Source organism: Dermochelys coriacea, chromosome 9, assembly GCF_009764565.3.
Source record: "Dermochelys coriacea isolate rDerCor1 chromosome 9, rDerCor1.pri.v4, whole genome shotgun sequence".
NCBI classification, from domain to species: domain Eukaryota; kingdom Metazoa; phylum Chordata; order Testudines; family Dermochelyidae; genus Dermochelys; species Dermochelys coriacea.
Window position 1 is genome coordinate 71094729 of NC_050076.1, and position 12202 is coordinate 71106930.

General features: G+C 40.4%; 1 protein-coding gene across 4 annotated transcripts in view; it reads right to left on the reverse strand.

Annotated features, from left to right (window-relative positions):
* PCDH11X (protocadherin 11 X-linked) overlaps nucleotides 1-12202 on the reverse strand; it is a 983439-nt gene that overhangs the window by 804592 nt on the left and 166645 nt on the right. For 2 of the 4 annotated variants that reach the window (XM_043491963.1, XM_043491962.1), the window contains one exon: nucleotides 4317-4390. The exons of the other annotated variants lie outside the window; for them this stretch is intronic. In XM_043491963.1, the coding sequence (XP_043347898.1) occupies nucleotides 4385-4390 (6 nt within the window). In that variant the 3' untranslated portion in view covers nucleotides 4317-4384. Of the gene's footprint in view, nucleotides 1-4316; nucleotides 4391-12202 lie in introns of those variants that run through there. 4 annotated transcript variants of the gene reach the window in all.

Sequence of the window (12202 nt, forward strand, 5' to 3'; positions counted from 1 at the left end):
TTTCCCCAACAGAAGTTGCTCCAATAAAAGATATTACCTTTCCCTCCTTTTCCTTATTGTTAGTCACTTGAAATCAGGGTAAACAACAAGAAGTCTGTTTGAGATTATGAATGGCACTAAACTTTGGTAGACATGTATTCACATATAATCCAGGCATCGATAACGTCAGAGGAAGCAGAAGAACAATATCTGAGGGCTATCTTTGGCTATTTGTGTTGTAGGGCTAAAATCAGTAAAGCTTGCCTACTCTGTTATTGGTTTGCTGAACCAGTTGCAGTACTGCAACTAGCACAAAGGATATTCTAGTATCCCTTCGAAACACAAACACAACTCCCAGCAATGGCAACAGTAGTGGCATATGCACTGAACATAGATACACATCTTCATGAGGTTTGTTGAGATTATGGTGATTAATGATAAAATCTAAATTCTGAAGTTTCAGTATAGTCAAGATTCAAACTAAGATAAATATGTGATGGCTATTGCAAAAGAAAATATGTTTAGTCTTCCATTAAAAAAACAGCATTTGTATTATTTACTGTATTTGCACTTGTTCAAAACTGTTGTCTTCATTGACTATGGGCTCTATTCAGCAGGAAGCAGCACTTCTGTTGGTGAATGTAACACAGGAATCACACTGGTTTTGGCTCAGCAATCACATAAGCCTAGCTCTGATTCAGGACACAAATCCTCATTAAAAGTTTCAAAAAGTACTTATCCACAGAATTTTTTTCTCTGGATTTGCACTCCAATTATCTTTCCCTTCTCTAAGATCAGTGCAGAACTAAACTGACCTGTACATATTTAGAAAGTGGCCATCTATGAAGATGAGACCTTAGTGAGAACGTACCATGAGTCCACTTATGGGGAAAGAGCTCTCAGAACAAGTCCTCTGCCAGTCTGCCAAGGAGTCTTTTTTTTTTAAACCCTAATATGTAGATGTAAGAAAACAAAAAATAAAATGCACAATTAGGAAGAATAGAAGGGACTGTCCCATTAAAAAAAAGTGATCAGGTATGTGACTTGAAAACAATTCTTAAAAAGTTCTGTTTTCCTAGCTATAACATCGTTTTTTTGTGGAAAAACTGGTTGATGGATTTGGCCCTCCTAAATCACCTGAAGTAGTAAATGAGTAAGTAAATGAAGTAGGGCATAAAGAGAGATTTAGTCACAAAACCTAAGTGATTTCAATGGGAGTTAAGAGGATCTGGGCTTTACCTCCTAACCTAACTTTTCTACCTACAGAGGAGTTACTGGCTTGGAAAAAAAATAACAGCCTGCTGAATCTTCTCCAAATCTCTAAATCTAGCCTTTTAAAAGTTACAAAATCATGTTTTCCCTCCCACTTACACTTTATAACTGGAGCATAACCACCAAAATACGAGGAAAAAAGTAGCTCTTGAAAATTTTCCAACAGGGAGCAAAAGTGGAAGTGCCAGGAATGTAATGAGAAAGTTTGTTCTCACACTATTTCCAACTCATTATCTCCAAGACTCAAGAAGTTAATTTTTGGGTGCTTATCCTAATCAAACCTGAACATTTCACCTTTGAGTTTTACCTATGGATCGTCTACAGCAGAGGTGGGCAAACTTTTTGGCCCAAGGGCCACATCGGGGTTGCAAAACTGTATGGAAGGCCGGGAAGGGAAGGCTGTGCTTTCCCAAACAGCCTGGCCCCCCCACTCCCTATCCGCCCCCTCCCACTTCCCATCCCCTGACTGCCCCCCTCAGAACCCCCAACCCATCCAACCCCCCCTGCTCCTTGTCCCTTGACCACCCCACCCCCTCCAGGGACCTCCGCCCCAACCGCCCCCCCAGGACCCCACCCCACTATCCAACCCCCCCTCCAGCTCCCTGTCCCCTGACTGCCCCGACCCCTATCCACACCCTCGCCCCCTGAGAGGCCCCTTGGGACTCCCACGCCTATCCAACCCCCCCCATTCCTCATCCAATACCTCGTCCCCTGACCGCCCCCCAGAACCTACACCCCATCCAACTGCCCCCTGCTCTCTGGCTGCCCCTGGGATCCCCTGCCCCTAATCCAACTCCCCCGCTCCCCGCCCCCTTACCATGCCACTCAGAGCAGCAGAACTAGCAGCCATGCTGCCTGCGTGGCAGCATGGCTGCACAGGAGGGGGACAGCAGCGGAGGGGCCGGGGGCTAGCTTTCCCGGCCGGGAGCTGAAGGGCTGCGCAGGATGGTCCCGCGGGCTGGACGTTTGCCCTCCTCTAGTCTACAGCCTAAGTACCCACAGAAGTCATCCAAAAAATATTCTGAAACCTGGCTGAGTTCCTGCTGAACTGCACTAGTGGGTACAGAAGCCAGTTCTTCACACCACAGAACTCTTTGGATGTTTCCTTCTATTAATGACCAACAGTGTGTGGTATTTAGGCAAAAAGTGATTATAGAAAAAGGTGCTGATCACATTTGTTAGACCAAACTCTCTCACTGAGACTCAATGTCATCCATAATCGTACATTAAACATAAAGACTTCCCTCCATTTTTACATTGTAAAATCCAGGCAACAAACCAAAAGAACTGGCTAAATTGTGGTGCTGAAGGAAAACTCAATAAATACCATTACTGTTGAAACTTGGTGCTCATTTAACTTGCAGAATTAGTACTCCAAAGGGAGTATGAATACGAATGGTGAAACTGTCTTGTAAATAAAGCATCTTCTTCCCAGGAAAAAGATTTCATTATAACAAATTAAATATCTTCTACAACAGTCAATCTATGCTTATGCAATATAATATGCTAAATTACAATAAATAATTCATTATTAATAAAATTTATTATATTTTACAGACCAGATAGCCAAATAACCATTTTTTAAAAAAAGAGCCAGATAGCAAATATGAAGGGAACGTCATTGTAGACACTCTGCAATCTAAGAACTGAGGCAATGGAAATATTTACGTACAAGCCTGTTTTAAATACTTTTACATCAAACATACAGTAGCATGTGAGAATTCCATTTGGTAGTCTAACTGATGAATCATTAATAAATTTTTCCATTTAAAGAAAATTACACATACTGTATACAGCTGAGTTAAAAATCAAAGACTATACCCCATTTTATTCTAGTAAACTAATGTCATATGAGTCTTCATATAAGTGCAGAAAACTGGGTTCTTTATACTCCTTCTGCTTCCTAAGAAATTTTGTATTTTATATGAAACACTAATATTGTTAAATGATGCACACACCCTTTTAAGCATTATTGCCTAAAATGTGATGCAATAGATATACAGGAACCAGGAACCAAGTTGCAACTGAAGACATTAGCAAATTTTGTTTCCTAAATCAGATGTGCTAAAGTAAAGCAATTTAACTTTAGAAAAATAAATGTTAACCAAAAATAGTAAAATAGCCCCAAACAACAACTACAAAAGCCAGCACTTTGTAACTTGTGCTAGCTAAAGATGCAATATTTTTTAGGTGTAATCAAATTTACGGTATTTTCTACTTTATCACTCTAAGAGCAAGCCTTTTTTTTTAAAAAAAAAGTATTTGAAAAGATTAAGCATATGGCACCTGGTATGCAGAAGTTATCAAGATTCCAGTAAGCATAAGGTAAAATAATGTTTAGTTAAAAAGTTAAGTGAACGCTTGCCAGTAATTTAAAAGGTGAATGCTTACTATAGTAGTTTTGTGAATAAGTAAGCAGGAAGTAGTTATTTTCCCACTATTCCTATTGAGCCTATAAAAGTAAACAGCAATGATTTGATCATTTGCAGTTATGATCCATAGCAGCGATATCACTATTAAAAATCTTGTGGAAATAACTATAAATAATAATTAATTCACAACATGGCTTATGGTGATATAAGTAAAGTGATAACATGTACTTGATTTAAAAAAAATGCAGGGAGTATAAAGAACTTTACATTCTCTTTCTTTTTTAATGTATGCATAAAATTTATTGCTCCCTTTTTCAATATTTATAGACATTAAAAACACAACTAATTTTTTCAACACAAATAAATAAGGACAAAGGTCCTGGAACAAGAATGTGTTTACAAGCAACATAAGAAAAACAATAGATGTATCTTATCATAACCATCATTCACACAGACTGATGGGTCATATTACTTTTTTCTTTGCAAAACAACATTATAGATCACTATAGCACAACATACTAAAGTCTCTTTGTCTTTCTTTCTTTTTTAAAAAAATCTTGCCCTGGATACCTTTCAGTAGGGCAGCTTGAACAGTTCAGCGCCACTTCCAAACCCCTCTGGAGATCAGACGATAAAATTCTTCGGCAATCAGAGACAGGACAAAGGGCTTTCTCGTGCTATTTCCATGTTTTCATGTTTGCTGGCTTAACATCATTGTGTACACGTACGACTTCAGTACATAACATCAGATGCGATGACGTTCAGAGCTGGCAAACAGAGAAACAGCATGAGAAAAGCCCTTTCCTGCATCATTTCCTGCATCCCGTATACCATAAAAGTTTGCCTGTCAAATTTCAACTAGATCAATACCTCTGTGTTCTGTGGGGTACTTGAAGTGTACTTCTACAACAATTTTTGTCAAAAGGATTAAATATATATATATATATATATATATATATATATATATATATATATATAAATGTATATACATATACATACACATGCACACACGTTTGTATGTGTATACATACAAACACCAAATCTGAGAATGGAAGTAGGAGGAATGGTAGGCATACTAAGTAGCAGTACATTATCAGTCCTCCCATTAATTTATATGATCAGAGCAAAAATGGAGTCCCTAGCTGCTTCTATTAAAATGTATCTAGAAGAAGAACACCACAACATGAACAAAAGCATGCAATTGTGTTCGACAGGGTTTCAACAGACACTTGACATGCTTCCAGGCCACAATTCACAAGAATGTAAAACTCTGCTGCCAAAAGTCACTTTGCTCCAATCCTGGCACTACCAGTCAGGTGTATCAGCATTACCAAAAGTCGGGGAAGCGAATGGCTGATCAGATCAACTGTCCCAATAGGCAAGAAAATGCTACCAGGAAACAAGCTCACCAAGAAAACACTAGCCAGTAGTCCGGACATTGCCATAGGCTGCCCATCACTATCAGTGACTGTCAAAAATTCTGCGAGAGAATAAAGGATGAAATAAATGGGAGAAATCACGGTAAAACATAAATCAGATCTCATTGATGATCAAAATCATATTATGAACGATGATTATGAAACAAATCAAAGTGATGTCATGAACAGAAAAGTGTAACATGGCATGTTCAACAGCTATGCTTTCTGCATGCATTGAGGGTGACGTGATAAAAAATTCTGACTAAAGTAAGGTTTTTGCTATCATTCAAAATTTTTAATTTTTTCGATAAAAAATGATTTTTTTCAGTTTCCTCGTTCTCTCCCTTTTTTTCCAATTCCCACAATTTCTTTTTATTTCTCTGCCTCTGGGGGTGGGGGGAAAGAGGAAGGGAGAAAATGAAAAAAAAAACCAAACAAACTGAAAATTTTCTGTCCAATTTTCCATTCTGATTTTTAATTGAAAAACTGAAACATTTTCCCAAGAAATAAAAAATGATTTTCTCACTTTCCCATGGACAAAAGTTACGTATTTTGACCAGCCTTCAGTATAACTTCTCATATTTATTAGTGAAAGGTTCAGAATGTGCTTTAAGCTTCAAGTGGAGAACATCTCAAGATGTTCACAACTGCTCCTTAACTGCACATACGTGGTAGTACACTTCAGTTGGGCCAGTGATGATTTTCAAGCCAGAAAGGGAACAAAATAACAAGAATAACTAGAAATACCATAGTAAATACTTACAAATTAGCAAAACTTTTTGAAGGCCTTAAGCTAACATCCAACCACTGAGTTCAGAAACAAACATTCCCCGGGGACAAATGACCCCATAATTGCCTGTGATAGGGTTTCCTGAACTTTCTCCTAAGTATCTGATACTGGTTACTGTCTTTGACAGGATACCTGGCTAAACAGACCACAGCATGGGATTGCAGAGCTATTAGTTTGTGAGTGAGGGAGAGGATGGTGCTTTTACTTGTAAACCAAGCTAATGTGGTTCTCAGAATAATTGAGAAATAAGTATGAAGCCCCACAATCTCATTTTCACAGTCACATTTAGAAACACAGCTACACTGAGCCAATTCACCACTGGTGTGAGTGCAAGTGCACTGAAGCCACCAGCAGTGAGCATGGCACGAAGTCCAGCAAAGGCAGTTTATTTACAAAGGGCCCTAGCTCCCATTGTATTTATTTCTATTCAGTGGGAGTAGAATGTCTAACTCCCTTAGGCCTCTTTGAAGATCTCAGCTAGTGTCCCCAACTACCAAGTGTTAGTGAAAAACATCTCTGCCATTCCCATTGTCCTTCAGATCTGTGAGTCTACATGCTGATGAAAGCTGTCTGACTGATAGCCCTGGCAACTGAAGGCTCTATAAATAGAACTGCTACATGGCTAGCAGCGGTAGTGCACATTTCCCCACACTGCTCAGCCAACATGGCTCAATCCCAACCTGGAGCCAGACAGGAGTTCAGGCTCCACGCCTGTTCAGTCCCTGATCTCCATGCTCAGGGTTAGTGACAACAGTAGTGCCAGTTCTGGTGGAGGCACTTGTTTGTTTCTCTACGATTGTGGACATTAGTCCAGTGGAAACTAGAAAGAAGCACTAAACTCATCTCGCATACTGTAGGCCACTGCAGACCCACATGCTATTTATGACTTTTGATCACTAAAAACGTGGATTAAATTTGAACCAGGTCACTCTATGTATTAATCTGAATCTATGTAAACTCTGACTATTTCTGTTTAAAAACATCGGCTGGAAATCAAATTTTTTTTACAAAAATACACCTGATGTTATTGACCTGACTCTCCCACTGAGCTGCTCTCTTGCTCAGTTGTGCTTTCTTTTGCTTTCTGAGAGCAGATGAGGTAATATTTGTTCTAATGTCAACATCTCAGAGTAAGGAGTGATGTTAGAAAAAAATCACAGGACCCTAATACAATCACTTCCTGTCCTTCAGGAAATGCCACCCACCTGCCTCAACGGGTGAGGGAACTTGATGGGACTGCCAGTGAAGGGGACAGTCCCAGCAGCAAGGGAGGGAGACACTCACTAAGGGACACTAGGTAGGCCCTCCCCTTGGGAGTCTCTGGCCAGCTGGTGGGAAGGGGTGTTGATTGGCCAGCATTCCCCAGCTCCCGGGATTTAACCTGGCATAGGGACCATGTGGAGACTCTTTTGGACAAGAACATCTACGGAATGTGAAAAGGACAAGGAGAGGAAGGATAGTACAGGAAATGATTGCTAAGTTTTAAAGAAGCCTTTTGGCATATTGTTTCTTTGGCCCCAATTTTCAGATATGGCATTTACTTTAGAGCACATGGTTCTACAGTTGTGCACTCTTCATATATGCATCTTGATGTCCGGATATCCATTTGAGGCACCTAAGTGCTGTTTTAAGCAAATGTTTAGCCACCTAACTTTGAAAATTGTGCTGTACGCCAACACATAAATCATACACCAACTCATATTGCCTCTCTCTCCCTATGTTTATTCACTACCTATTGTGAGTATAGAATGAAAAATGCGGAGAGAGATGGGATACATGTGCAACCTTATCAGGGTATTTTATTAAAAGTCTTACCCTATTCCCACTAAGTTTAATGGCAAAAGTCCTATTGACTTAAAACCTGATCCTTCTGCTGTTGAAGTTTGCTCTATAGCGAACAAATATATCACCACCCCCCGAAACAACTGGCAAAGCTGGCTAATAAAAAGTTGATAACTTGGAAGACACTCAATGTCTTTCTATTTTACGAGTCCTTAATTGTCCTGCCTTGGAAAACACTGCATTATTACTAACAACTAGTCTCTTCACAGTCTATCACTTTGAAAAGCTTCTTTAGTACATTAATTTCTAATACTTCACAAAAGAACACTTGCTATTCTATAAGTTTCCATGTATTTGTGGCCACTCAGATTGATTAAATAATTACTGTGAAATGACTTTTTAAAAAATAATATGGATTATCTTTCTCCCTCTCCCCGCCACACACACACATAATAGGTATTACATAAGTATCATGCTTTTCCTTCTTCAGCCATTCTAGACCTCTCCAGTAACATCTTCATTCCCACCCCTTTTGGTGGTTCATGGTGTAATTGCCCTTTGGCTGCTCCTGGTCTCTCCGATTCCTTCAGCAGTAACAGCGCTGGGCTGGTTGTGGTATTTATTTCCTTTCCCTTTTGGCCACTCAAGGTGTCTCAATTTTTAATGAAAAACCTTCAAAACGCTCTCCTCTGTGTTTTCCCCTCTAAATATACATATATTCAGCACATCTCATCAGAACAAATACTATAAGGATTTTCCATCTTGTTATAGATCAGTTAGACCAGTGTTCTTCAAGTCAAGGCCTGCGAGCCAGTGGCGGCTCCCATGGACCCTAAGTGTGGCTCCCTGTCGATCACGCTTTCCAGCAGCATTGGGGCTACAGCTAAGACAGGCTCCCTACCTGTCCCGGCCCCACACCACTCCCAGAAGCAGCGCACATGCCCCCATGGCCCTGGGAGAAGGGGGACAAGCAGAGGAGCAGAGGTCTCCGTATGTTGCTCCTGCCTGCAAGCACCACCCCCGCAGCTCCCTTTGGCCGGAAACAGAGAACTGTGGACAATGGGAGTTGCGGGGGCAGTGCCTTCAGAGAGGGGCAGCACGCAGAGCCACGTGTCCCCTGCCTGGGCCACCCGAAGTAAGTGCTGTCCCCTTCAATGGGCAGGTTCTGAATAGCTATTCCACCACCCAACCTGCAGCCTCCCAGAGCCAGCCCCCAATAGCCCCTCCTGCACCCCAAGCCCCTGCCCCAGCCCAGAGCCCCTCCCAGAGCAAGCCCAATACCCCCTCCTGCACCCCAAGCCCCTGCCCTGAGCCCCCTTCCAGAGCCTGCACTCCATACCCCCTCCTGCACCTCATACCCCCTCCTGGAGCCAGCACCCTATACCCCCTCTTGCAACCGAACACTCTGCCCCAGCCTGGAGTCCCCTCCTGCACCCAAACTCACTCCCAGAAATTGCACCCCTCATCCCCTCCTGCACTCCAAGCCCCTGCCCCAGCCCTGAGCCCCCTCCCAGGGCCAGCCCCCCATCTCCCTCCTGCACTCCAAGCAATATTACCAATAATGGCAATATTACCATATCAACCAACAAAGAACTCGGAGTGTTCAACCGTCTGTGTCGGGTATGTGTTCAACCATCTGTGTCAGGTTGATGTGCTTCTCACATTGAAGGTTTTTTGCCAAAGTGGCCCCCACTTCAAAAATAGTGAAGAGCACTGAGTTAGACCAATCCAAGCAGTAACAGAGAAACAAGGATCATTTTTTAGCTTTGCAAAACCCAAACCAGGCTTTATTTGCACAGATGGACCAGCAGCCAAATTTTAAAACTTTGGTGGGTCCATATACATGTTTATTTGATAGTTCAATTCTGTTTCAAATGGAGATGGTCAAACTAAAGGTGGGTTTTGTTTCATAATAACTGAGTTTCAGAGTAGCAGCCGTGTTAGTCTGTATTCGCAAAAAGAAAAGGAGTACTTGTGACACCTTAGAGACTAACAAATTTATTAGAGCATAAGCTTTCGTGAGCTACAGCTCACTTCATCGGATGCGATGAAGTGAGCTGTAGCTCACGAAAGCTTATGCTCTAATAAATTTGTTAGTCTCTAAGGTGCCACAAGTACTCCTTTTCTTTTTGATAATAACTGAGTGAGATCTTGGTTTTGCAGAAACAAAAACAGAGACAATTCTGATTAGAGACCCATTTATCCCAGCAACTTCTGATATCTGGGGAGGGAAAACTGAATAAATAATTGTGTTCCTTTTTTAGCCATGTGTCAGAGAGCTTTTTGTTTTTAAACTGATGCATTCCAATAACTGCTAGTGCTGAGCTAAAGCACATTTTTTCACATTTTGGAAACATTTATTCTTTATTTTTAAACACTGGAGTATTTGAGTTTTTAATGTAACTTATTCTCCATCAGGACTCAGCTCTGCCTAAAGCTTTCCGCAAAGTCAGTGAATGCAGGAAGCAACAGTTGAATTAATCTCAAACATGCCATTAATCTCTGAGGTTGGAAAAAGGGTGAATAGCATGACAACTGAAGTACTGTGGTGCTATAAGAAGCTTTTTTTAAAGGGTTTTTTTTTAGGTGTTTTGTAGTTGTTGTTTTTAGTCTCTCCACTGGCTAATAGAACTAACTGAAAACTTCAAATTATCCTGTCTTGAGTCACTCACTTGTATCCAATTTCACATTCTTAAATGGAAATGAGGTCATTCTATATATAAGAGACAGAGTCTTTCATTATTAGGATCAAATTTGACTGTTTAAAACTATCTGTTAGAACTGCAGACCAACAGTTAATTTGGTTCTCGTTACTTTTCTTAAAAATATTATTCCCTTTATGTAATAAAATCCAACACAAAGGCCAGTCAACTCCTTTCTTGTTTCAATACTTATATAGGTTCATTAATAAAATCATTCATATTTTGCTTAAGCAATGAGAGTATTAATTTCAACGTTTAAAGGACATGCTGTTTGCAAGTGAATGTAAAAGACATTGTACGATGTGTTGTTAAAGTTTCCCCAGCTCTGTGTTCATTGCCAGGACTCAAACAAAATCAAGTCTAAAGGAGGAGGACAACAGATTTAAACAAAATTAATACCATAATCCCACCTTGTACTAATGTGAATGAGTATTATGAGACAAAACCGCCTTGAAATAATTTCAGGAATACTCCAGGGGCAATGTACTTTTTTGCCCCATTGGGGGAAGGAGTGCTCTGACATCAGTCCACACGGGCTAGAAGCACAGTGAAAGAGAGTACCCACATTTTCTTGCCCCCATCCATGCCAGAGGAATTGCCTTCAATTCTTTTCTAACAGCCCTCTCTGGCAGATGGTTGGATGTTCCAGAGGTTGCCACAGGCCTAGCTGTCTCTTCTGGGAAGAAGGTGACAGAATGCAAGGCTCTTGAACAGGTAACAACGGTTTCTTTCAGCTCAAAGGGCCTGAGCCAAAGCATCCTGAATTTAATAGCAAAACTCCCATTGATTTCAGTGGGCTCTGGATCAGGCACCAACAGGTGCTGAGAAAACAACCTTCAAGTTCCAGAGTAAAATCAACACACGCGTGTGTACACACACACACACACACACACACACACAGAGTTCTTCTATTGCCTAATTTAAATTCAAAATTAATTCACTCAAATAACTTTAACAGAAGACATTCAAATCTTTAACAAGATATTAACCCCCCACCACAGAAATCCTTTTCTATTCCATTTTCTGTTAATGTCTCTCAGCAAAAGATAATGCTTTGTACAGATCAGGGATTTTGTCTACCTCACAGACTGGTGTTAAAAATAAAAAGAAAGAAAAAGAAAAAGCAGCAATCTTTTTATGCTGTAGATATGCAGTTTGAATGAGAACATTTTTTCAGGCCCCCTTTATTTTCACCATATCGTTAACAAACCTGCCTACAGAAAAGTAAATCGAACCTATGGACCTGATCCTCAGCTAGGGTAAATTGTCAAAGCACCACTAAAGCCTACACAGATGTACCCTAGCTGAGGATCTGTCCCTATATAAAAATATTTGAAGTGAATCCCATCTTATCATCACAAATATTTTATTAACTTCTTTTACTGCATAGATACCTCATGACTAAGTCAAATAAAAGCATGAGACTTTTCTTTATACTGAGGATAGGCTACTGATGGAGGAAAAACTCAGATTAATAACAAACCTTATCACAAATGCATTAATGCAGCTTTCTAGAATCTGGATTCAATTCTGATGTGGTTCCCATTGCTTTAATAAGCCTTTCATTAGTGTCTTAAAAAGCAATAGGGTGTTTAATTATCATTATATTTTTGCCCTCCTTGTTAATCTGAGGACTTTTTAATTCATTCTTATGACTGCTGCTCTGAACTGTACCTCAGCTACTGTCTCTATGATCTGTACTTGGCCATGAAGGTGACAAAGTGAGGGCAATGCTTGCAATGCTTCTAAATTTTCCCACTGGCTTCATTACTGCTTTATATTGTTGATTATGTCAGTCAGTCAGCTTTTAGTACCCCGCATGGTAGGGTATATTTCTAGTCTGAAAATGGCACTCAATCTCTCAGTAAAAAAAAAAAAAAAAATCTT